This window comes from Heptranchias perlo, chromosome 40 (genome assembly GCF_035084215.1).
Source record: "Heptranchias perlo isolate sHepPer1 chromosome 40, sHepPer1.hap1, whole genome shotgun sequence".
NCBI classification, from domain to species: Eukaryota; Metazoa; Chordata; class Chondrichthyes; order Hexanchiformes; family Hexanchidae; genus Heptranchias; species Heptranchias perlo.
The window spans coordinates 8,339,193-8,365,429 of NC_090364.1; the positions used below are offsets into that span (position 1 = coordinate 8,339,193).

Consider the following 26,237-nt stretch of genomic DNA (forward strand, 5'->3'; position numbering starts at 1 on the left):
TTTAGAAACATTCCTTTTAATTCGACTGGGGAAAAAAATACAAGTTTTATTCAGGACATATTTATACAGTATGTGAAATGTTACAAAAGATCAGGTTTCACAGTTCTTGGAAAAGAATAATTCTAACAAGCACCTCTTCGAGATAAGAGCAAAGTTGTGGGGGTGGGGGTGGGGGTGGTGACACAAAAAGATCTCCACAGTTTTTTAAAAAAATACAATAGTACTAATGAGAAAAAGATAAATTAAAGCTTAATCGTTAGAATCTATCCTCTGTGAATTTTATCCACACAAGTGCGGAGAGACTGTGATCTCCAGGGGCTGCCGCTGCCAGTTTATCTTTACCAGATGCACATCGCAGCCATCGGCTCCACCGTTCAACCGTGCGGAATAGGAACCTTGCAAACTATTTCCACCAGTGCTGCAGGCTTTTAAAGCCAAGTGCCGCCTCTTATCTTTTATTAATGATCAGTTCTCCCTTTCTCTTCTGAGGACACCTACCCTTGGTGGGGTACAGTTAGTGCCCCCAAGTTGGCATTCTCAGTTTGTAAGCCAAGGGAGGGAGGTTCGGCTATGTGAGGAATCACAGCCGAGCCGATTCTGTTGTTTCACATGCACACTTTCTGGGTTGGGTCGGTCGGGGGGTTGTTCTCTGCTCTAAAGGCCTAATGGGTAAAGGTGACATCTGTTATGGCACACATCTGAAAGTCCTATGTTCGATTCTTGGTCTATGCTGAATTAGCTGAGGCAAGCACCAGTCAAATTTTGGGGCATTACAATTGGCCTCATTACCCTTGGGCTATGACAGGGGGGGGGGGGGGAGGAAAAAATTAGTTGGGGTTCCTGCCCCTGATCACTATCGATGCTACAGTCTTAAGAAACACAGGCCAAACCGAGTACAGTATGTGCGACTCCAATATGTGTTTTTCATCGGTAAACAACAGTCCAGACTGGTGAAGGATCACTGGCTGTAGGCCTCTTAAGGGGTACCTGGGGGTGAGAAGTGCCGCTTTGGAGGGCTGTCAGTGCCCTCTGCTGGTATTGGTTTACAGGCTGCATGTGCAATGGACACCTCTGTGGAGTCTCAGTTTCTCCAGACAAGATTGGGTGCGTGGAGCCCAGAACAACTGCAAGTTTAAACAGTCCTTCTCGGTTAGGAAGCTGGGACTTCTCATGTCACATTCAGGTCTATAATCCTTAAAAGATCCCACATGAATGATCCCACAACAACATCCCATTTAGAGTATGTGTGCTGGCAAGTGTGGTAATGCTACAGCATCGTAATGTTTGAATATTGTGCCACAACCTCCACTGGGCATTCTGGTGGTTATTCATCACCTGAATTGTGAAAGTTCTTTTGCTGATTACCTGCCTCCCCCCACCTCCTCTTGAAGGCGCTGACTTTTGTTGTGGGACGGTTTCACGGACACTGACAGCAACCTCACCTCTTTGGTCATTCTTTATGTTTGAACCTAGGCACTGGCTGTCAGCAGGCATTTCAACGACGAAAAGCGTTACAGCCGACAGAAGCACAGACGGTAATCAAGACAGGGTCCCCTCCAGCTCAGGAGTGATGACGTCAACTGCAGCCCACCAGCCGCTGTCCCAGCTGATATCAGCGAACTCACCACAGACCATCCATCAAACTTATCGTCTGTACGGGTTAGTACCAAGGCAGTGCCTTCATTCATTGGGCTGTGGAGGTCCGGGAAGAAAGAGAGAAATTCTTCTGGTAATGTCACCTGCATTGCTGCTAAATCCACAGCAGTTTCAATGTGATCTAATTCCCAATATTGGAATGGCTTTTTCTCAAGCTCCTGGTACATGACTGGGTGCAGCTCTGTGACACCCTCAATCCAGCGCTACTGGGGGTATATAACCCAAACAAGAAATTCGTTCATTTTGTTTGTTTTTCGAATTTCTTTTGGCGGATATTGTCCTTAGCGACCAGGTAAGTGAAGTTATTGAGCATCATTTGTCTCAGGTACACACAAATTATATATATAAAAAAATACACACACACACACACACACACACACACAGCTAATGAGGAGAATGTTAGTTTAAGACAATGTAGATTTCACAAATTGACTTTTGTGCATGGGCAAACCAGTCCTTTACCAGACATCAATTTAGTTTAACTGTTCAAGATCAGTTCGAGAACTGGGAACAATGGTCAAGGTAAGTGTTGTTGGTCTGAATGAGATAGCTCCTAATGCAGAGACAGATGAATATCTGAATAATTCCGTACTACTTTCCTGATCTATTTGGAAGGATTGCAGAACATCTGGCCTCCGATGATGCAGGTAACCCTCCTGCGCGTAGATCTGGACAGAACAACAGATCATTGCAGTTGAAAGATTTGCCTGCAACATCATAAAGCCAGCACAGGTGAGACTTGGAAGGTACAATATCCTGGGCACCACAGGGTAGCAGGCTGCGGTTTTGTACCTGGGACTACCTACATGGCACATTCCTAATCTCAACTGCATTGTTATGGAGTGGCAGGAAATGTATTTGCTACTAGGCGGCGGGGTGGGACGGGGGGTGGGGGTGCGATGGGGAGGAACAGGGGCAATAAATATGAACAGGCAGGCAGCCCATCTTGCTCTCAGGAATCTCCTTGCACTTTGCACTGGCTCGAGGGCAGACCAGCAACATGTCCTCCTGCAGGCATGTTGCACCGTGTGCAAGCAGGAAGAATATAAACGGAAAATAAACGATAAAGGTCTGAATCGCTCTCCAGCTGCAACACTTTTGGGACAGCTCCAAAAATGCACTGCCTCATTAATTTATTTTGCAGCATTTCCTACTTAAGCCTTCCCCTCCCGGGCCTCGGCCAACACCTCTCACATCACAGGGTAAGTGTAAGTAGCCTGGGACAACTCTCCCACTCCGTTTCCTCCTTGCGACTCCTGTCCTATACTGGTAGGAAGAACCTCGGACTCCCCACCCCACCAAAACACACACAAAAAAAAAGCCTGGTCAAAATCAAAGACGTGTCCCACCATTCCAGGGCTCTGAATGCTGCTACACTAGGACTACTTTTGGATGAGACGTTAAACCGAGCCCCATCCGCCCTCAAGTAGACGTAAAAGATCCCATGGCACTAGTTCGAAGAAGGACAGGGGAGTTCTCCCCGGTGTCCTGGCCAATATTTATCCCTCAACCAACATCACTAAAACTTATCTGGATATTCTCTCATTGCTGTTTGCGGGAGCTTGCTGTGTGCAAATTGGCTACCGCATTTCCTACATTACAACAGTGACTACACTTCATTGGCTGTGAAGCGCTTTTGGGATGTCCTGAGGTCGTGAAAGGTGCTATATAAATGCAAGTTGTCTCTTTCTTTACTGTGCAGCAATTGTCCATCTTACATCTTTTTCTATCTCCCACCCGAGGCAGAAACCATGCCCTGCAACTATACGATCCACTTTTATCTTGCAGCCATCTGTCCTCCTCTCCTGAAGACGCTGCCTCTTGCTGCGGGCATGGGTGGCACAGGCACTAGACAGAACCAGTGGCCAGTAGTACTCACAGGTGGGCTTAGACAGTTAAGTGTCAGCAGGCTGGTGCACTTTGGAGGGCATCGCCACCAAGCCGAGTCCTGCCACCACCCAACATCCGAATGCACGCAGTTTCTCCATGCTGGGATCACAGGATGGCGGTCAGGTGTGAACTCGGGCCGAGTTATTTCCCAACTCCCGCACCTCTCTAACCCTGGGGCTACAAAGGCCTGGTGTAGCGCTCCTTAGACCAAGTAGCTCAGCAGAGACTGGGCTCAAGCTTGGAACGTGTCTGACCTCTGTAGCTACACCAGCTGATGCATTTACTGACTGAGCCATCTGGGGGGGGGGGGGGGGGGGCGGTGGGGGGCTAGAGGTAACTTTCATAAACAGTAGTGTTACGGTGAGGAAAAAATGACCATTCCTCCCAAACAAGTGACTGAGGTCAGGTGGGTTTTAATGCAGGGCAGGTAGATAGTTTCAAAGTCCATGACATAGTAGCACACACAATAAATTCCTGCGTTTACCTTGATTCCTGTTTTTATGTGGAGACTATCCTTAGTTGTACGGTACATTCAAGAAGCAGCAATTTAACATCCTTATTTCATTGTTCCCGGAGAACAGGTAGGAGGACACAATTGCCTATCTGTGGAAGAATTTTTAAAACCCACCCCAGACCGGGAGAGGGAGCGCTCACACACACACGCACACATACGTACACTCATACACGCACGATATTTTCACCCTGCGTTCTACAGCTCCAGAACCAGTGTTGTCACGAGGCATATTTACTGCATTGGTACCAGTAAGCTATAAAGAAAACACTTTAGCCATACGCTTTAATGTTGTGACCCATCTGCTTCATGTGATACTCTTAAATCATCACTTCGAATTACTCCCACCCAGTGACAGACCCATACCTACCAGTATTTCAGCCTAATGTTATACAGTCTACTCTCTGCAGACACAACCCACGTTTGGAAGGTCTGAATCTATAACTGTACCGCTGAGCGTTTCCCATATCACGCCCACCATTACACTTTATCAAAACTACACTTTAAGATAATTGCCAAAAGAACCGGGGGAGGGGGGGGGGTCGACGAGGAGATTTTTTTTTTAACGCAGCGAGTTGTTATGATCTGGAATGCACTGCCTGAAAGGGCGGTGGAAGCAGATTCAATAATAACATTCAAAGGGGAATCGGTTATATACTTGAAAAGGAAAAATTTGCAGGGCTATGGGGAAAGAGTGGGGGAGGACGGTTAGTTGGATAGCTCTTTCAAAGAGCCAGCAAAGGGACAATGGGCTGAATGGCCTCCTTCTGTGCTGTATGATTTTATGAAATTACCCATTCCCCATAGGCAGGTCTTAGACGTCAGACTTGTGAAATTTTCAGACCTAGTTAGAACCATTTAAGAGAAAGAAAATGCACAAAACTCCTTGTAGACTTCAGACACAGAAAAAAAAACTTTGCTTTTAAAAAAAAAACATTTTTACTTCTCTCTTATGAGGAAGGATATCAAGCACATCAGCCAATCGATAAGCACCAAAAGTTGTTATCCTGAGGTTATATGAAGCTTTACATATTGTCCCTGGGGCAGTGTTGAGAAGGTGTGAGAGCACTTCAAATTCTACATAAAGGAATACTCAAAGGAAAGTTCAAACAAATCTCACTTTTGTGAGCTGTTCCTTATATATTACATGACTTGCCAGTTCATGAGCTACTTGCTTTAATAACCCACTGTTCAAACCACCCAGCAGGACAGTCACAGCCACTTCCTAGTTTGCACATCAATTTATTTTTGTTCCTCTAATTTCCCTCCTCTCATGACTCCTGCTGGGGTACAGTTCCAAGACACTAGCAGTTCTCGGGTACCTCTCCCAAGTGCCCTGTTAACCCGGGCAGTCAGTGTCAGCAGGCTATTTTGACTATGGAGGGCATCCCAGCTGATTCTGTTCTCATTCGGCATCTGCAGGTGCCTTTTCCAGCAGGGGTCGCTGGACAGCGATCAGGAGAGGAAACCCTGGCTGATTCTTACCCCCCACCCACCCACCCACCCCTCCCCACCCAAGGACACGGAGGCTGCCTGCAGCGCCAGTCACCTCTGCCCCAGTTGAGATCAGGTGACATCCGCACATATTGGGTATCAAACCCATGGGCCTTCCAGGTGGTTAAGGCTCAGTTCCACACAGGGGAGTGAAACCGATGCCCCATCATCACGATGCAGCAAAAATCATTGTGCAAACCGGGAAACAGCTACAGTTCAACCACTGAGCTAATCAAGAACATAAGTAGGAGGAGGGAATTTTACATTATGTCTGTACGTGAGGGAAGGATCAGAAATAAAAGGTTTTTTTTTGTGTGCCTTCCACAGAATATTCCTTTAGAGAAAAAAAAACTTCCTGCCCCAATGTAATGCTCAGATGGAATCGTCGCTCGTCGAAGAGGAGATATCGAAGTTTATGGAGCCGTGGCTGACCACCAGACGCAGACGCTTGGATCGAGCAAATGGCGTGAAAGCCGCAGCTCTTTTGCCATCTTCAACCGAAGAAACGAAACAGTTGTGCGACAGCACTCCCTCGCCGTGCGAGGGCCCCAGCCCCATCACTTCTGAGCTACAGAGCCTCGTTTCCTGCGGGGAGCTCGCGAAACTCCTGAAGCGCTTACACTGGGGTGCGTTACCGGCTGCCGAGCCCAGTCCATTAGCCGTTTCTATTCCCTCGTCGTTGTTCCCCCTCCTTTTGACGGTTTGCTTTGGTAACTGCCGACCGCCTGTTTTCTGTCTGTTAACCTGCCGCTTGTTTCGCCTCGCTGGTTTGCTCGCACGGGAGCACAGCTGAGCACAGCGTAAAGTCCTCAATGATCCGTCATCTGTTATCTGGTCAGATGCCATTTTGGAATCCAGCAGACTGCTCCCTCCCTCTCCTTCCATGCTCAACCTTGCAGCCAATCTCCTCCTAACATACCATGTGCGAGTGGCAGACTCGCAGATCTTTGAAATGTCTTCCAGAACGACGCGGACATCTCGAATTTCCGATGAGGGTGCAACTCCATAACTCTCGTCCGCTGAGACCCGTGGGCCTTGACTACAGTTTTGCTGAGGTGTCCCGTTGCCTTGTACTGAGCTCTGTGCTTCATTCTTGACACTAGTTACAAGGACAGCATCCTTGCTCAAATCAATTTTCACAAAATGGGTCAAACCAAACGCTCTTCCTGGCAACACCTCTGGGCTTGGTAAGCTCTTTCTCTTTTGATTCATCCTCTTTTTCAACATCCTCTTCCGCCTCCTCCTCCTCTTTCTTACCAGGATGCCACCAGACACCTTCTCACTGCCAGTTTGCGAATCAAGAGGAAACTGGCCTGGAGAAAAGGCTTCATGTGTGCTCTGTGGTTTGGATGGTGTCTTGCAGCCAAATGCTTGGTCTGGTGAAGGAACGTTTGCTTCAGTTTTTAAATCAAGAGCATTTAAATTCTTCAAACTTGGCTTCAGTGACTTCCTAGGGTTGGGTTCAGATGCTGGAGCTCCATTGGTGCTCACAGGAGCTTTCTGATTGGTCACCTCTTCTGGTCGCTGAGAAGCAGCTAGGTCCAGGTCGGCCTCCGGATTGTCCCACAAATATCTCCCAAGGTTTCTTGCAGCTGCTTCATTCAAGATGGTCAACGTCCCAGCTAGATTTGCGCAATCGTACAGATCCACTCGTAAGTCTTTCAAGACGACGCCTTCCGGCATCAGGAATGTTGCAGGCATTTCAGGATTGGTTTCCTTAGCTGTAGGCTGGAGCTGCAACGTTGAGGAATACCCAAACCCATGGTGAAATCTTTCCGCCATCCTCTTCTGCAATAGAGATTCTGCACCGTGATAAGTAGTCCTGCTCTCATTCTGAAGATACTCCATTGAGCATCCATTGCTTGCCACCTTCTTCCCTTTCCCATCGTGAAAGTTCTGCAGCTGCAATGCCACCGATTGAATTGCAGACGATGACTTTGAGTGGGCGCTACGTGGGGTCCGCCTTTTCCATTTTCCTCGTCTATTCCTCCTTGAAGTTAAGGAGAGTCTTCTGGCTGAAGCTGAAGAAAGAAAACAGTAAGATTTAGCAATAATGCTCAGCATTAGGGAGTTCTAACAAGATGAGATCCCAAACCCAGTTTTTTTTTACCCAATTTTGCTCTGAAGGCATTACTCTTGCTGGTATGTCACCCGTGAGTCTATTCTTTATGTGCAGGCTATTGGACCATGGAGAGCATCACAACTAATTCTGTCCTCATTTGGCATCCAGATGCATATCCAGTAGGGTTCAATGGATAGCAGTCAAACTGGATGAATTTTCCCCTCCATATCACAAGGACAATGCCGCCAATTATAGCACTTGCACTGCTGCCTTAATGGGATCATCTAACAACCCCAGTTTGTTTGATGTGGCGATACTTGGGACAAGTTCTCCATTTACCTTTTGGTATTTTGCACCATTGTTCTTTGTCTGCTTGGACAGCAGAGAGGAATATGCAGTCTAATCCCAGGCTGCTGTCAACGCCCCCAGTAGAAACCTTTATAACAATGTGCTCAGCCCACACCTTGTGTACTGCGTCCAGTTCTGGTCACCAAGACATAGGAGAGTCATTCAAAAATTGGAGGGTGCTCAAAGATAAGAAACAAGACTGATCCCTAGACTGAATTATGAAGAAACATGGGGCTTTGCAGCCTTAAAGAGAGGCTTCTGTCAAGTTGATCTTACAGAGGTGTATAAGATTTAAATAGTATGGAAAATTACATTAAATTAAATTGCGAGAATAGGTCAAGGGGGACACAGATTGAAATTAGTAAAGGGTAAATTTCGGACTGATATTAGGAATCACAGCGTGATCAATGTATGAGATGGACTTCCAGGAAGAGTAGTGGAGATGAAAATCCTGGAATCATTTAAGAACCAGTCGGATATTGTAAGATCATTCTGGATGGATGAGCTAAGGTAAGCCAAATGGTCTTCCTCATCTGTAATTATCTTTTGAGCGACAACATTTTCAACTGGATGACCAATTTTAACGTGTTCGACTATTGTTAGAAGATTCCCGAATCAGGGAACGCATTTGAAAGTTGCATTAGCCACCCCCACCCCAACAACAGAACCATAATCCAGATATCCTGACCCTCCGCCAATAAGAGAAGCATAAACTTTCCCTTTGACAGTACTCACTCTGCCACAATGCCCTTTCAGCGGTTTTCTGATACAAATCTACACATGCTCCCTTGGGCCATCTTCCTTTGCCTTTCTCTTTCATACGGCTCAGGCGACCGTCGGTCTCTCTCAGTCTGTACTTACAGAGTGCGTCCATCTCAACATCACGCTTCTTCATCCTGAAGGCTCCTTCCCCTCTCCTGGAAAGAGTAAAGATTAACTTTTTTTAAAAATGGGTTGTCATTAATGGATATCTGGTCATTCACAGCTGCCCAGCCCTCCCACATTTCTCCCTCCTCTCACAAAGGAGTTGACTCTTGCAAGTATATGATTCAATGACTGCAGGCAGCCCTTCAATATACTGGCCAAACGCAAGCCTAAAATGTATGTGTCGGCAAGCCACTGCCTGTGATCATGACTTTCAACTAAAATTTATGAACACTAAATTAGGAGGTCTGGGGAACCCAGGGTCATTTTATCCCTCACCTTTCACAAGTGTAGCATTCGCACAGCTCGTTGTTTTCACCAAAAAAACTATCACCATAGTAACAGGTAATCTCATCTCCAGGCTCAATAACTCGAAGTACTTTGACACACGCCCTGTCGCCTTCGGTTGGAACAAACTGTGCAGGAAAAGAAAGAGAAATATGAGACGGATGTGAAACACAAAATGGCAGACCAGTTATGCAATGCACTGAAGTACCGATACCCCGTGTTACAGAGCAGTAGCTCTGTGCTGTGCGTTTCCACTCTTTTTCCCTGGAGAGTAGGAGGTTAAGGGGTGATCTTATAGAAGTCTATAAAATAATGAGGGGCATAGATAAGGTCGATAGTCAAAATCTTTTCCCAAAGGTAGGGGAGTCTATAATGAGGGGGCATAGATTTAAGGTGAGAGGGGAGAGATACAAAAGGGTCCAGAGGGGCAATTTTTTCACTCAAAGGGTGGTGAGTGTCTGGAACGAGCTGCCAGAGGCAGTAGTAGAGGCGGGTACAATTTTGTCTTTTAAAAAGCATTTGGACAGTTACATGGGTAAGATGGGTATAGAGGGATATGGGCCAAGTTCAGGCAATTGGGACTAGCTTAGTGGTATAAACTGGGCGACATGGACATGTTGGGCCTAAGGCCTGTTTCCATGTTGTAAACTTCTATGATTCTATGATTCTTAGCTGTGCTGTCTCTGGAATTCCCTCCCTAAACCTCTCTGCCTCTCTCTCCTCTTTTAAGATGCTCCTTAAAACGTACCCCTTTGACCAAGGGTGGCGGAGAGGACCCAGGGGCTGAGTGGCCGGGTCCTGCTCCTACTTCTTGTGTTCTTTAGATTTGTGGTTGGGATCAGATCAGCCATGATCTTATTGAATGGCGGAGCAGGCTCGAGGGGCCGATTGGCCTACTCCTGCTCCTATTTCTTATGTTCTTATGTTCTTATGTTCTTGTCACCTGCCCTAATATCTCCATATATAGCTCGGTGTCAAATTTTGTTTGATATCGTTCCTGTGAAACGCCTTGGGGACGTTTTACTACATTAAAAGTGCTGTATAAATGAAAGTTGTTGTTGTCGTCATGAGGAAGTGTGAAAGGTCAAGCCATTTTTCCACAGAGGGAAGGCTACTTTCACCCACCTCCTGGTTTCACAGCTGCTTTAGCAAGACCAGGTACCCCACTTGCCCTCCAGCCTGGCCAACTACTCTGTTTTACATCAGTCTGGTTTCGGATCTGGCCGCTCACTGAACCACAAAAGCCTGGTTTTCGACCCAGTTTAAAATGTAAATACACCGGTGAATTGATGCACATCAGCAGAGGTCGGAAGAAAAGCAATTAGCTTTCTAAACATACCCATCTCCCATCACAGTCCCCACCTCCACAGCACAATGACTGGTCCACAGTGTCAATATGTTTGTAATCTCCCAACCCCTGCTCCATGTCTGGATTTTGGACTCGGCAAATAGTGACAGTCCTACTGCCCACTGAGCCACTGATATCCCTTCAGGTCCCAGTCCCAAGAAAGGGAACAGGGAGAAAGAAAACATTTAAGGGAATAGTTCACTGACAATTAAAAGTTACCTGAATTGTGAGAAAAGGCACTGTCTGGTGTAATACTGAACCATATAGAGCAGGAAGGTTCCAGGGATTGATCCCCATCCTGTATTAAGTTAGCACATCTCAGTCACGGAGGCAATTAGGGCACTTTAATTGGCCTATGGGCTATGTGGGGGTGGGGTAGGACCTAATTACAAGTGCATGTGTACGAACATCAAGTGAGCATAGAAAAGCTATTTACCTCCTTGGAACGTGCCAAAACATAGTCGATGAATTACTTTTGAAGTGAAGTCCCCATTCTTTTGAAGCCAAACATGGCAACCAATTTCCCAAACAAGTTCCCAAAAACAGCAAGTGAGATGAACGACCAGTGACTCGGTTTTGGTGGTGCTGGTTGAGGAATGAATGTTGACCGGGAGACCCGGAGAACCCTTTTTTTGAATGGTGCCGTGAGAACTTTTATGTCCACCTGATCAGGCAGACAGAACGGCTTTGTTTAACGTCTCATCCATACAATGAACCTCCAACAGTGTGGTGCTCCCTCAGTACTGCCCTGAAGTGTCAGCCTAGAATATGTGCTCAAGACTGTTGCAGGACTGAACTCAGAATCTGCTGATTCAGAGCCAAGCTGACACTCCGTCATGATTTGGCATTTTCATGAGAGGAGGGGAGGGGGAAAAAAAGTGAGTAAAATTTTAAATAATGTGAATTTTGGAAGTTTTGAACCTAACACTGGAAGTCACAGGGCAAGCTCCTGGGTCAACATGAGGCAACTGCTACTACAATATAAAACCAGCTGAGAAAGCATAAAAATGGTCGCTCTCTTACCTTACAGTTTGGTCTGCAGTCTTCAGGACACAGAGAGAAAAGAGAAATACTATTATTACAATTAACTTTATTCAAACATGCACCTTGCAAAAAAAAAAGTACAAACTTTTGAGGAACAATATCTTCAGGAATATCTGACTTGCAAATAATAAATTTCTGTTGACCCCGATGACACATGCACTGTAAAGTCTGTTTAGAATAATAACAGCAACAGAACCAAGTTTACCATTTTCATACAGTAAACCTTGATTTGGAACAGTGTTGGCTGCAAAATCCATTCTATTAGTGTAAAGGACTTTGATATTAATGAGCTGGAAGATGGATAGGCTAAAGGATACAAGACAAATAAATCCCCAGGGATAGATGATATTTATCCCAGAGTGCTGAGAGAGGCTAGGGCAGGAGATCGGAGAGGCATTGACGATCATTAGGAGGGAGTTAAGAGACACTGGAGAGGTACCAGTAGACTGGAAACATGCTAATGCAATGCCCATATTCATAGAGGGAGACAAAGCCGGCAACGATAGACCCATTAATATTACTTCTATACCATGTACAATAGTGGAATTGATTATTGGGAGTAAACTTGAGGGTAATCCGTACAATAATAAGCAAAGAGAACCCAAAGGCTGAACACCAGTGTCATGGCTGCGTGGTCCATTAGGGCCAAGAGCATCTAGAGGAGCTTTGAGGTGTCGTGCTGGGTCACCAGCTGACATCGAGGTATTTCGGGATCAGCTGGCTCTGGGTTGGCTCCTAGGCCGGCCCTAAAGCTGTGGCCTCACGGTTTCCAATGGAGCCACTTCAGAGCACTGAGGACATTCCCTGTCACTGACACGTCACAGAGCAGCCGAGCAGGGGCGTCCGACCTGGCAGCTCTCCCCAAGACAATTTACATCTTAAAAAAAAATGTAAATGTAAATGATGATGTCTCAAAGTGTATGATTATATAAAATAAAACGGGTGAATATTTTCCACATAAAGTACCTCCCCTCTGATTTCCCTTCCCTTTTAAAGGTTGGTTATCCACATACCGTGGTTGATGAAGGAAGCAGGCCCCAGCCAGAGCTGAGCACATTTTTTGCGGGTTGAGTACATTACACTGAAGTCATTCTCCCCTGGACGCAGGAGGGATTCCTCCTCTTCAGAAAGTTCTGCCAAGCAGCCAACAAGCAGCTCGATCTTATCATTCTCCTTCCTGTTCAATATGAACCAAATTGCTGATTAAACCGGTGGGGGAAAAAAGAGAAAGTCGATTGAAGACATTACCACGCGACCCCAATGGCTCGATTTGTAAACGCACTTTTGTGTAGAAGTGAGCCATACAGACCAGGACGATCCCAAATTCGATCCACAGACTTTGTTGTGATAGCTTAACCCATCCAGGGATGCAGCAAGGGCCCGACAATTGGCCTCTTCACCCCGGGGTTAGAGAGGGGAAACATAAAACACAGTCAGGGTTCCTGTTTTGCCTGCTGGAAAGCACAATAATGTGCGGATGTCAAGCGCAAACTGGATAGGGTTTGGCTCTGATGCCTCCCAAGGTTGAATAGCCTGTCAAAACGCACTGGCTAGGCTGACATGCCATGGAACCATATCATATCCTGGTCCGAGTCTCCAGGAGAGAAGGGAATTAAGTCATTCCATAACTCTAGACCCAGAAGAAGGCTGCTTTTACATATTTAACCTGATAGTTTTTCAGCCTATGGGCCACTGGATTCCCGAACTTGCTTCAGGACCTCTGCAGCCAGCAGCTAGGTGTGGAAAAGCAGTCTAGGGGTAATTTGCTCTTCCTCCAGAGGTGCGCCTTTGTTGCCACTTGGAAGTTTCCTCAGTGAGGTCTAGCTGACATGGTGCCCCAAGGAAGCAATCAAGCAAAATTAACTTGCAGTTATCACTCAGAGGTACAAGAGGGTTGAAATGGGATGTGAAATACATGCAGCACTGTGTTGGCTTACGGTGGTCTCTTTATCTTTTGAAAAGGGGAACCAAAAAAATTATAGTCCCCACCACTTACATCGACTGTGCTTATCTCGGGCAGTCACCTATATCGGGCAAATGACACTAACCATTTGTCATTACCATTGAATTCAATTACAAAGGTGCTGCTTATAACACATTAAGCGGGCGGGCCATTTCGGGCAATTCAAAAAGATTATCGCACCTCGTTAAAGTTACTATTCAGTACTGCACTGAACTATCAGCCTGGGCGATGTGCTCAAGTCCTGGAGTGGGGCTTGAACCAATGATCTTCTGACTCAGAAGCAAGTGTGTTACCAACTGAGCCAAGCTGACACATTTATCACATTAGTCTGGCTGGACTTCAACCCAAGTTACAGAAGAGAAAGGCCAGCATCTAATCCCATTACACCATCTGCTCCTCCACTTTTATCATGTTAAAGACAAAGAAACATGAAGCAGCATACCACTTTCTCAAGGACACAATCTTGGCTCCGTTGGATTCTGAAGAATATCGATTACACGGTAGAATTTCAAAGCCACTTTCAGGTAGGAATATTCGAAGGTAACGGAATACCTAAATCAAGGTCAGAAATCCAGGACTTTAACCAAGAAATAAACTATTCTGCAAAAGAATTTGCACAGAAAATTCTACTTGTGTCAGTGTGACTGTAGAGCATGTTAACCGGATTACAAAACTAAAAACAAGATTTTTAAAAAATACCGATTTAAATTTACAATGAATAAAACAATTTGGTTTGTAAAAGGCACCGTCCAGTGCAGCACTCACCTGAACAGACAAGGAGGTCCCAGTCTGCACTAAAGCAAATACAACTGATATCAGTGCCTTAGACTGGGCGAGGGGGAAATCAGAGAGGCTGCCTGATCCCTAACCAATGAATCCTGCTGGTGTGTGGATGTTGACCGAGGACAAAATCGGGCTAGACTGTGATGCCAATGATGGGGTTGTCTGACAATCTTTATTTCTGGGATGGAATAGCTGTTTGGATAAGGCACCAGAGGGCTGCCAGTGTCTTTGGAGCAGTACTCCAGTATATAACAGTGCCTTATGGACAGCGGAACAAAATGGAACAATTTAGAAATACATCATTTAGAATGGATACACTCCAGCTAGATGCTTTATAACAGTTTCTGCACATCATATAAAATGCACATTTCAGTAGAGGGTACTGTCCAAGGGACATGTTATATAGTTCTAGCAATTAAATGCACCACAAGGTGTGGGACTGAGGCATACAAACCAGCTGGGGCTGTGGCAGGGCTCCACAGTTGGCCTCAGCACTCCTGGGTTAATGAGGGAAGAGAGAGAAAAAAAAATCAGCCAGGGTTTCACTGCTGCCTATCCATGATCTGTACTGCAAAATGCATGTCTGGACGTTGGATGAAGATGGGATGGAGTGCGACCGTGATGACCCCCACAGCTGAATAGCCTACAACATTCCATCTGGGCTCATGCACGAAGAATGGGCACTTGGGCAAGGGCCACCAACATCCATGGAACCGTACCCCAGCAAGACTCAGTGCCTTCAGGAAAGGGAGAAAACTGGCAAACAAACGATCCACCTGCTCACTCACCTGAGCTTTGAATATTTCTTCTTCAAGAGGTGTTTTGTGCAGGAAGTAATGCCAGGCCCAGTCTCCTAATGTCAAGGCCCGATACACAGTCTCCAAGTCTCGTGACTTAAGAAACTTTTGTAGAATGTCCCTGAGGTATTGGTGTCTCCTTACAACGGGTCGATTGCTGGAATTTAAAAAAAAAACACAGAACCATAGGAAATAAGACACATCACTCCAGACCCAAGTTGAACAGGAACAAAAAAATACACAGAAGTTCTGTGCAACTTTGTATCCTCAAAGGCCTAGTGGTCAGCAACTAAAATATAGTCTCACCAAAAGGAAGTTAACAGCCAGCGATAAGCCACTAAAGAAAAGAACTTGCATTTATATAACGACCTGCAAAGCCTCAGGGTGTACCAAGGCATCTGAAGTGTAGTCACCATTGTAAAGTAGGAAACGCAGCAGCCAATTTGCGCACAGCAAGGGCCCACAAAGAGCAAGGAGATAGATGACGGCATAATCTATTTTAATAATGGTGGTTGAGGGATAAATTTTGGCCAAGACAATGGGAAATCCCCCATCATAGGAGCAGTGGATGTGTGCAGGGATGTAATCTTGGAGATCGCTGAGGCACAGACTGCTAGTTGGGCTTGGCACAGACGCGGGTAATGGGAGGCTGAGACTTTGTATGGGTGAGGACGCGGGCCATGCCATTCTGAATGAATTTTAACTTGTGGAGAGTATAGACCAGGTAGGAGGGCATTAGAGAAATTGAGTCTCAAGATGATAATGGACTGGGGTATTGGCAACGGTGGGGAATTGGCAACGGTGGGGAATGGGGGAGGGGTTACAGAGGTGGAAGAAAACTGTCTTGGTAATGGAACAGATGGGGGAATAAAGCCTCACTCGGGGTTCTAATCTACCTCCACACACAGCCTAAAGAGGCAGCCAGGGAGGCTGATGGAGTGCCAGAGGCAGACAGGTGTTTAAAGTGATGGCTTCGGTTTTTGCCGACAAATATGAAGGAAATTTCGGCTCATCCAAGTCTTAATGTTAGACAGGTAGCTGTGTAGCAAACATCTTGGGGTCAATGAAGAAAAGGGAAAGTCAGACGTCATAGTGTACATGTGCAAGCCCCATGCTTCCGGACGGTTTTACCAGGGGTAGCGTATAAATCACGGAACGGGAAATGTTTAGGGAGCAGGTGGTGTAAACAGACAAGATGAATGTAATGAAGGCTGGAGGGAAATGGAGCAGGTACGGGCTCGGTTAGGAAAAGGGTAGGAAGGGCAGAAAGGAAAGCTGGAAATTGGGCGGGGACGAGGAGGACAACAGGGCAGGAGAAGTGGAGGAAATGGGTACAGGAGAACAGAGGAAATGGGGACAGGAGAAACGCAGAAGGCATCAGGAGAAGAAGGTGAAAGAGACAGAGGAAGCAGTGTGGATAGTCTAGACTTTGCACATAAACGTTCATGAGTTTCTCATGTTTCAATCCAAACTGAGCCTGGAGCACATCTGTGCTCGCCAAGTGTTTTAAATTTGAAAAAAAAAACTTTTTCATGCCAAGCCATTTAAATGGTTTAATAGCCTCTTTGTCAGACCCCTGCAGTTCAAAGTCAATTTTGGTTATGTTAAATATTGAATGGGGTGGCTTCTAGATTAAAGCAGCCATTTTTGAAGAAAAGCAGCTTCCATTCTTGGAACTTCTACTGGACACATCTTTGCTCACTAGATAATCCCTGTTTGTGCTCACTAGAAATTATTTCATCTGTGTTCTTGGTCTCCAGATGCATGGAAGTCATTCGGATTTTATTGTCCTCCCTTCCTGGGCCACGGGTGGTGAGGCCAAATCTACCTACCCCAGTTGCTATTCTGTCTAAGATGAGCCAACTCAGTACAGACTGGGGTTGAATCTGGGAATCTACACATCTGCATGGCTCAGGAACACATAAGACTGTATTTACCAATAAGGTGATATTGGGGGGGGGCATTGGAACATAGGAAAAGGAGGCCATTCAGGCCCTTAAGCCTGTTCTGCCATTCAATTAGATAATGACTGATCTGTATCTTAACTCCATCCACCTTGGTTCTGTAACCCTTAATACCCTTGCCTAACAAAAATCTGTCAACCTCAGTTTTGACGGTTTCAACTGACCCCCAGCCTTAACAGCTTTTTGGGGGGACAGAGTTCCAGATTTCCACTACCCTTTGTGTGAAGAAGTGCTTCCTGACATCACCCCTGAAGGGCCTAGCTCTAATTTTAAGGTTATGCCCCCTTGTTCTGGACTCTCCCACCAGAGGAAATAGTTTCTCTCTATCTACCCTATCAAACCCTATAATTAGCACAGGCAATTTAAATGTTTCCAGTGGAGGTTTGGATGACTGAGCTCGATCAGATTGGCTACAGCTAAGCAGAAGAAAAGCAACGGACTGATTTGTTGAAGGTTTTTACCTGATGTTCATCTTGTGGGTTTGAAAGCCCAAGTAAGGGTCCAGCACCAGGCTTGTTGCAAGATCATCGTATTCACAGAGATCTCTAGCTGTCACGCGTATGGATTCCATGTCCTGCAATCACCATACTGTTGTTTACTGCATTTAGAAAGAACACATCAGAATAAACAACCACACAAAGTAATGACAACATGCTACAGCCTTATAATTAGGGCTGTAATGCAATCCAGATCTTCAAAGCTCTCTTTCTTTCCACCAGGCGCAGAAAGTCAAAAATGTTCAGCTTCAAAGCTCTAATCTGACCGATGCTGCAAATTCTTATAACTCCTTGTCACACAATACAAACAAACTGTGGTCAACAGTTGTACAGAGCTTTCTCGAAGCCTCGGTAAGTACACAGCCTGGTGCAGCACTCCTGAGCCGTGCAGAATGCAAGGCCCCAGGCTCACTTCCCATTCTGTGCTGAGTTAATGGATCACAGCTAGGATAGCAGGTTTGGCGCTACAATTAGCCTCAGTGCTCCTGGCTTAAGGAGGGGGGCTCAGTCAGTCAGAGTCCTTGCTCTTGATTGCTATGTGTGCATGTATATTGAGGAGGACTCAATTAGGTTTGGTTGCGATGCTCCCAGTGGTCAAATAGCCCATCAAAATCATGGCTGAGCTATGAATAATTCGCAATAGCCAATTGGATGACATACTGGAGGGTGCTTTACTTTTAAGGCCAACATTTTCTAGCACCTTATAGGTGAGCCAGAGGCCAGAGGCCAGTTTCATAGAATATCAGCACAGAAACTGGCTATTTGGACCTACGCCTGTGCTTATACTCCACGAATCTCCTCCCTCCTTACCTCATCCAACCCCATCAGTATAACCTTCTATTCCTTTCTTCCTCATGTATTTATCTAGCTTCCCCTTAAATGCATCTACGCTATTCGCCTCAAATACTCTATGTGGTAGCAAATTCCACATTCTTACCACTCTCTGGGTAAAGCAGTTTCTCCTGAATTCCTTATTGGATTTATTAGTGACTCTCTCATATCTACCACCCCTAGTTTTGGATTCCTTCACAAGCAGAAGCATCTTCTCTATGTCGACTCTATCAACCATCTTCATAATTTTAAAGACCTCTATCAGGTCACCCCTCAGCCTTCTCTTTTCTAGAGAAAAGAGCCCCAGCCTGTTCAGTCTTTTCTGATAGTTATAACTGCTCAGTTCTGGTACCATCCTTGTAAATCTTTTTTGCACCATCTCCAGTGCCTCTATATCCTTTTTGTAATATGAAGACCAGAACTGTGCACAGTACCCCAAGTGTGGTCTAACCAAGGTTCTGTACAAGTTTTCAGAGATCAAATTGTGGTATTCGAGCAGGCAAGGGGAAAGCAGAGAGACTCTGGCACGAGCCCAAACTCTCGTGGAGCATTAAACATCGGCACAAAACTTTTCAATGCAGTCTACATTTTTCTGTTGAAGATACCAATTTGTGCAGGATGATGATACCAGCACCGGAGGGTGCCAGCAACCCTCTAATACTTCACCTAAGTGGCCGTTTCTCATTTCCGAGCCTCGACCTTGAGTGTTGTCAGACTATTTGACTGTGGAGGGCATTGCAGGTGACCCTGATCAGGTCTGCAGCCGATGCTAACATAGCTGCACTTTTCAGTGACTGGATTACGAGTGCAAACTCCGGACAATTTTCCCTGCCCAAGTCCGTGGTGCTAAGCTCCACTTATATTATCTGTACCAGCTAGTTAAACACAGACCAGTGATTGAACTGGTTTATATCACTTAGTAGCTCACAGCCACAAAACCATTAGGGCAATCCTGTGGTTTCCTTCTTAACACTGTGCCTCTTAAAAGTTATTTTGTCCAAAGAAAATTAGTCCTTTCAACAGGACAGCGATTGGAGCAATACAGCTGGTCTCAGGACCCTTAGGGAGCGGGTGCTCCCATACTTGAGACTATCCAGCAACAACTTACATTTATATGGTGCTTTTAATGTAGAAAAGCGTCTCGAGGCGCTTCACAGAGTCGTGCGGTACACGACAATGTGTCAAAGAGGGAAAGATTAGGAGGGGTGACCAAAAGCTTGGTCAAAGGGGAGGGTTTTAACAAGAGTCTTAAACAAGGAGATAGGCAGAGGGGGGGTTCAGGGAGGGAAATTCCAGTCAGTGGGGCCTAGGTAGTTGAAGGGATGGCCACCAATGGTGGGAATGGGGCGCGGGGGAAGGATGCATAAGAGGCTGGAGTTAGAGGAATGACTTCAGGGGGGATTGTAAGGCTAGAAGAAGTTATATAGGGGGAGGTCATGGAGGGATTAATAAACAAGGACAGAAATGTTAAATTTGAGGTACTGAAGCTCTTTGAACCGGTGTAGATCAGCGTGGATGTGGCAATGGGCAAGTGGGGCTTGGTGTGATGTAGTTGAGGTGAATACCATAGATGCCTTTAAGGGGAAGCTAGATAAGTACATGCAGGAGAAAGGAATAGAAGGATTATGCAGAATTGGGAGTTAAGTCAGGTGGGGAGGAGGCTCGCGTGGAGCTTAAACACCGGCATGGACCTGTTGGGCCGAATGGCCTGTTTCTGTGCTATAAATTCTATGAAACTGGCCTCTGGCTCACCTATAAGGCGCGAGGCGGACGGGCCAAGGCAGGGGGCTCCGGCCGGAAGATGCGGGCGTGCCTGTTACACTCCCCTACACCTGAGCAGCCCGCTGTCACTCGCTGTCCAGGCTCACAGATGGAGAAGGGCCACTCACCATGGGATATCGGGATGAAGGGGGTGACCAGCACCCCTGAAACCGCATCCAGCAGAGAACAGCGGCCCTCAGCGGAGAAAACTGGAGTAGGGGGGAAAAAAATACAAATCACAAAAATTAGCAGCTGTGATAATCTCCAATAACTCAACAAGGAATTAAGCAGTAAGTGTAAAAAGGGCTGATATTGAGGGACATTTACAGTATGTTTGTAAACAAAGAGCAATAGCTTAGATTTCCATTTTTAGGATCTGAAATTATTTTTTAAATGTCTAGAACATCCCAAACCTACTTTTGACGTTTTAAATGTTAATATTTTTTTTTAAGAAATGATCCCGCAAAGCTTACCTTTAAACCACTGAGACAATCCCGGGTGCCTCCGCACGTCACACAAACCTGCTGCGAGCCGATCCCGCCTCCCGGCCCCAGTGATTGGTCGAATGTCAGGTATGACTTCATTTCTCTGCCTTCTGATTGCTCCGTGGCGCATCAATCAATCAACCCCCGTTTCCGCCGCCTAGCAGGTTAGCCTGTGTCGGAAGTGGAGGCCGCTCTCAAGCCTCTGTTGCGTTGCTAAGCGACTTTCTTCCCCACCCATTTTTAAAAAAAAACATTTTTAGAAAATGTGTAGAAACAATTGAAAATAAATTTGGGTTCTGATGGACTCACCAGACACTAAAATGACGAATTCTGATGTTTATTTAAAAATAATTACCTTTATGCTCCTGGTTGCCCAAAGGGATTCGATGTTACCCTTAATAAGTCTTTTTATAAAAGCTCCATCAGCCAAATGGGCTCTATGTTCTATCACAGAGAAAGTGTGCTGTGACAGGCACAATTGCTGAGAGGCCACAATCATTGTTACGAGCACGTTGCATCAAAATACTTTGCATATCATCTTACATGTTGATATATCTCGAAATGTAAAGTGTGTATATAGAATCATAGAAAGGTTACAGCACGGAAGGAGGCCGCTTGGCCCGTTGAGTCCGTGCCGGCTCCATGCAAGAGCAATCCAGCTCGTCCCACTCCTCTGCCCTTTCCTCCTAGCCCTGCAATTTTTTTCCTTTCAAGTGCTTATCCAGTTCCCTTTTAAAAGCCACGATTGAATCTGCCTCCACCAACTCCCTAGCAGTGCATTTCCAGGTCATAACCACTCACTGCATAAAAAAGTTTTTCCTCATGTCACCTTTGATTCTTTTGCCAATCATCTTAAATCTATGTCCTTTGGTTCTTGACCCTTCCGCCAATGGGAACAGTTTCTCTCTATCCTGTCTCAACCCTTCCTGATTTTAAATACCTCTATCAAATCTCCTCTCAACCTTCTCTGTTCCAAGGAGAACAACCCCAGCTTCTCCAGTCTATCCACGTAACTAAAGCTCCTCATCCCCGAAATCATTCCAGTAAATCTTTTCCGCACCCTCTCTAAGGCCTTCACATCTTTCCTAAAGTGCAGTGCCCAGAACTGGACACAGTACTCCAGTTGTCGTCGAACCAGTGTTTTATAAAGGTTCATTATGGCTTCCTTGCTTTTGTACTCTATGCCTCTATTTATAAAGTCCAGGATCCCGTATGCTTTTTTTAACTGCTTTCTCAACCTGCCCTGCCAACTTCATCAGTTTGTGCACATATACCTCCAGATCTCTCTGTTCCTGTACCCCTTTTAGAATTGTGCCCTCTAGTTTATATTGCCTCTCCTCATTCTTCCTACAAAATGTATCACTTCGCATTTTTCTGCGTTAAATTTCATCTTTCACGTGTCCGCCCATTTCACCAGCCTGTCTTTATCCTCTTGAAATCTATCTCTATCCTCCTCACTGTTCACTACACTTCCAAGTTTTGCGTCATCTACAAATTTTGAAATTGTGCCCTGTACACCCAAGTCCAAGTCATTAATATATATCAGGAAAAGCAGTGGTCCTAGTACTGACCCCTCCAGTCCGAAAAACAACCCTTCACCACTACTCTCTGCTTCCTGTTACTTAGCCAATTTTGTATCCATGCTGCTACTGCCCCCTTTATGCCATAGGCTTCAATCTTGATGACAAGCCTATTATGCGGCACTTTATCAAATGCCTTTTGAACGTCCATATACACTACATCAACTGCATTGCCCTCATCTACCCTCTCTGTTACCTTGTCAAAAAACCCTCTTCAGTTAGTTAAACACGATTTGCCTTTAACAAATCTGTGCTGGCTTTCCCTAATCAATCCACACTTGTCCAAGTGACTGCTAATTCTGTCCTGGATTATCGTTTCTAAAAGTTTCCCCACCACCGAGGTTAAAATATAAATATTTTTAACTGGGTTTCTAATCCTGCTAATCGTAAATTATCACTCCTAACTATGGTGGCCGCCCAGTAATTTTCTGAAAATGGCACGGAGGAAGGTCCAGGAACAAAGACAAACAAGCTTCCCAACTGCTTGACCCTCATTGCTCCAGGTGGCAACAAGAAGAACTTGTGTTTATATGGCGCCTTTAACATGGTAAAATGTCCCAAGGCGCTTCACAGGAGCGATTTTCAAACAAAATTTGACACCGAGCCACACAAGGAGATATTAGGACAAATGAGCAAAAGCTTGGTCAAAGAAGTAGGTTTTAGGGAGCGTCTTAAAAGAGAGAGAGAGAGGCAGAGAGGTTTAGCGAGGGTTTAGGCTCTTCGTAGCTGAAAGCACGGCCGCCCAATGGTGGAGTGATAAAAATCGGGGATGCGCAAGGGGCTAGACTTGGAGGAGCGCAGAGATCTCGGAGGGTTGTAGGAGGTTAGGGAGGGGGCGAGGCCATGGAGGGATTGGAAAAAAAGGACGAGAATTTTAAAATCGAGGCGTCGCCGGACCGGGAGCCAATGTAGGTCAGCGGGTGGGTGAACGGGGTGCAGTCATGCCAATAAATCCAAGTGAATCAACACAATCCTCCCACAAACACATGCAATCACAATGTACAATAGCTTTACTAAATGTACAATTAAGTAAAAAGGAAAATTGCAAATGTTGGAAATCTGAAATAAAACAGAAAATGCTGAAAATGCACAGCAAATCAGTCAGCATTTTGCTTGTGTACCTTTCATCAGACCTGAAGACTGAAAGATAAATAGACATTATAGTAAGGTTGGAAAAAATAGGGAGAAAAAAGAGTGAGGGGGAAGGAAGGGAATGGAGAGATGTGCCAATCACAGAGGGAGAGGCAGGTTGGTGCTTGGAGAGGAGACTCTCTGTTGGAACACTGTGTCGGCAGGGATGTCCACTCCCTTGATATCAGCCTGCTTTTCCTTGTTTTATGTCTTTGGATCCTGCCCTGTTTTGCCATCTGCTGTTTCCAATTCAGACCTAACCGTCCCAACTATTCACACGGTCATTGTCTCTCTTCTGTTTTTAATCCCTTATGTTTCTTCCCATTGTGGTATCTAAATATCGTCTTAGCCATCTAATCATCTTCTGTTTACCTTGTAGGCTGACATTCGAGTGCAGGCCTCCCTCTGTGTTGTAAAATTCTATGGTACAACCTGATATTTTTAAAAACTTGTTCTTGGTATATGGGTGACACTGACACAACATCATTTATTGTCCATCCCTAGTTGCCCTGAGGGCATAGTGTGGGGCTGGGTTCACATGTAGGTCACACCAGGTAGGGATGGCTGGTTCCCTTCCAGTTGGGTTTTTACAACAAAACAGCAGCTCTCAGTGGTGATTTTTTTTTTCCCCCCACAAATTACCACATTTATTAAATTCCATTTGCTAGGGTGGGATTTGAACTTATAACCTCTGAGTTACAAGCCCAGTACCATAACCACTGGGCCATTGTATGCTTAGACCAGTACCATAGATAAAGAGAAGAATTGGGGTCCCTGGCAGAGACAGAGGAACATGTAGATGGGTTTTTACAAAGCATTCCAGCTACAGCAAATCAACAACTTTAAAAAAAAAATCCGCTTCAAAAAGATAGAAAGACTTGCATTTATATAGCGGCCCGCACGACCTTATGATGTCCCAAAGCGCTTTACCGCCAATGAACTTTTGAAGTGTAGTCACTGTTGTAATGTAGGAAATGCGGCAGCCAATTTGCGCACAGCAAGGTCCTGTGGTAAACTGAGCATGGAGCACCGCACGCAGTGATGGCCAAAAAATAAAATCAAAGCTGGATCGCGAGCGCACTGATACCATACTGGGGAGAACTGATGCTTCAGGGTGGAGTCCCTTTAAAAGGCACTCGGTTGGTGATTTCTACATCAGCGCATACTGAAGATACCAAGGCGGGTAGATGGAGTTTAAGATACAGATCAGCCATGATCTAATTGAATGGCGGAACATGCTCGAGGGGCTGAATGGCCTCCTCCTGTTCCTGTGTTCCTAACTGTTGAACAGCGTGCATGCCGGTCACTGAGGGGTCCCAAAATGTAGAGAAATGCAAAGCAAAATATACAATGGCCAAGCTCGAACAAGCAGCTGGAGCGAATAGTCAAGGACGGTCCCGAGTGTGTAAATCAGAGAACAAACTCTGTGGAGTCTGTGACCCCTTCTGTTCTGCCAGAACATCCGTGGCAGAAAGTTGGAGCTGATTAATCTAAACTGAAAGGAGTTCGATATTTACTGAGTGCAGACTACTTTTTGCATCATATGAAAATCGCTTTATTAACTAAAATTGCATGGTCATATGAGATGAAATCCATATTTTCCCCACCATGGAATACCAGAAGAAGGAATGTCGGATAATGGATCATAATCTTGGCAGAAGTTCAACAAGAAATATGAGCTTACTCACCTAAGAAGTAGTCCAAAATAGCCACAGAGTAATCGGGAATTACAGAGCATGGCGAAAGCTAGAAGGGATCTGAAGATCCAAACTTGGCATCGTCACAGTGCCGTGCTACAACATTGGCAAACGGTTGCATCCCAGCAGATGGGACGGCGAACAGTATTGATGGCAAGTCTCACTCCTCAGTGGCCGTCCTCAGCCAACGTTCAAGAAAAAAAGGAGTACGGGTTCCATCTGGTGGAAAAGCTTAATTTAAGATCAGAGTCAGAGTGCTACCAAAATCTGGCTGAAAGATTCAAAGCCCAGTGCAACAAGAAACCCCAACGCCTCGATGGTGCGGTTCTACAGGAAGAGACAGACCCCATTTTATTCAGATTCCCAACCCAAACCAAGAGGAAGAGGGTCTCTCGGGGAGCCTCTAGCTAGCACTCTGCAGAAGCAAAGAAAGCTCCAGAGCTGGATCAGAGACTACTTCCTAATCCTCAGGAGTGCGAAAGCGGAGTTACAAGGAGAATATATATCCCTCTAAGAAGACTGTACTTGTAATTTAAGTTCTGACGGGTGAACATTTGCGGGAACACTTCTGCGGACTGCACGAACGGCAATGAAACCATGGCGCTATTATTTCCCCTATCACTCCCACCGTATATCTTGCTTCGCACGTTCTCTACATTTTGGGATTATTTAGTACCCGGCACGTATGCTGTTCAACAGTTAGGAACGTAGGCATAGGAGGAGGCCATTCTGCCCCTCGATCCTGTTCCGCCCTTCCAATTAGTTATTGGCTGCTCTGTATCTTAACTCCATCTTGGTATGTTCAGAACGCGCAGAGGACGTGAAATATTTAGCAGCCTATCTTCGAAAGGCGATGTAGGTGCCAGTCGCGTTTGTGCAATGTAAATAAAGAAAAAGATGCTGAAAATCTGAAATAAAATCAGGAAACACAAGAACAGGACCTTCCTCGGTCATGCTAATTTATATCTTCTTTTCACAGGCGCCTTCGCCCTGCGACCTTATTAATGTAAATATCTACAAAGGCCAGCAGATGGAGTGGTGAGTCACTGTAAAGTTGGACAAAGTGGTGTCCCCCTTGGAAAATATTTTTCACGGCCTTGCTGGAAGCCGGAATACTCCCTGAAAACACGTCCTTTCCTAAAAGAATCTGTAACACATCACAAATAAATAAATTATCCGATAT

General features: G+C 45.6%; 1 protein-coding gene and 1 long non-coding RNA gene across 4 annotated transcripts; one reads left to right on the forward strand and one right to left on the reverse strand.

Annotated features, from left to right (window-relative positions):
• Window positions 1-1,478: 1,478 nt before the first annotated feature.
• Window positions 1,479-26,237, forward strand: LOC137305653 (uncharacterized). The gene is made up of 3 exons (XR_010958732.1): window positions 1,479-1,659; window positions 20,614-20,733; window positions 26,034-26,237. It is a non-coding gene; the product is annotated as an uncharacterized lncRNA (long non-coding RNA).
• On the reverse strand, window positions 5,566-20,687 carry LOC137305652 (histone-lysine N-methyltransferase KMT5C-like). Of its 3 annotated transcripts, XM_067974539.1 has the most exons (10): window positions 20,635-20,687; window positions 20,290-20,370; window positions 17,534-17,646; window positions 15,100-15,265; window positions 13,971-14,080; window positions 12,579-12,742; window positions 11,545-11,564; window positions 9,165-9,301; window positions 8,697-8,878; window positions 5,566-7,572 (listed from the first exon to the last, which is right to left on the reverse strand). In XM_067974539.1, the coding sequence occupies exons 2-10, from the start codon at window positions 20,335-20,337 to the stop codon at window positions 5,924-5,926; spliced, it is 2,589 nt and encodes an 862-aa protein (XP_067830640.1). In that variant the 5' UTR covers window positions 20,338-20,370; window positions 20,635-20,687; the 3' UTR covers window positions 5,566-5,923. The 3 variants fall into 3 exon arrangements, with proteins under 3 accessions (XP_067830640.1, XP_067830641.1, XP_067830642.1); XM_067974540.1 differs by lacking the exon at window positions 20,635-20,687 and having other exon boundaries at window positions 17,534-17,670; window positions 20,290-20,372; XM_067974541.1 differs by lacking the exon at window positions 20,635-20,687 and having other exon boundaries at window positions 17,534-17,670; window positions 20,153-20,366.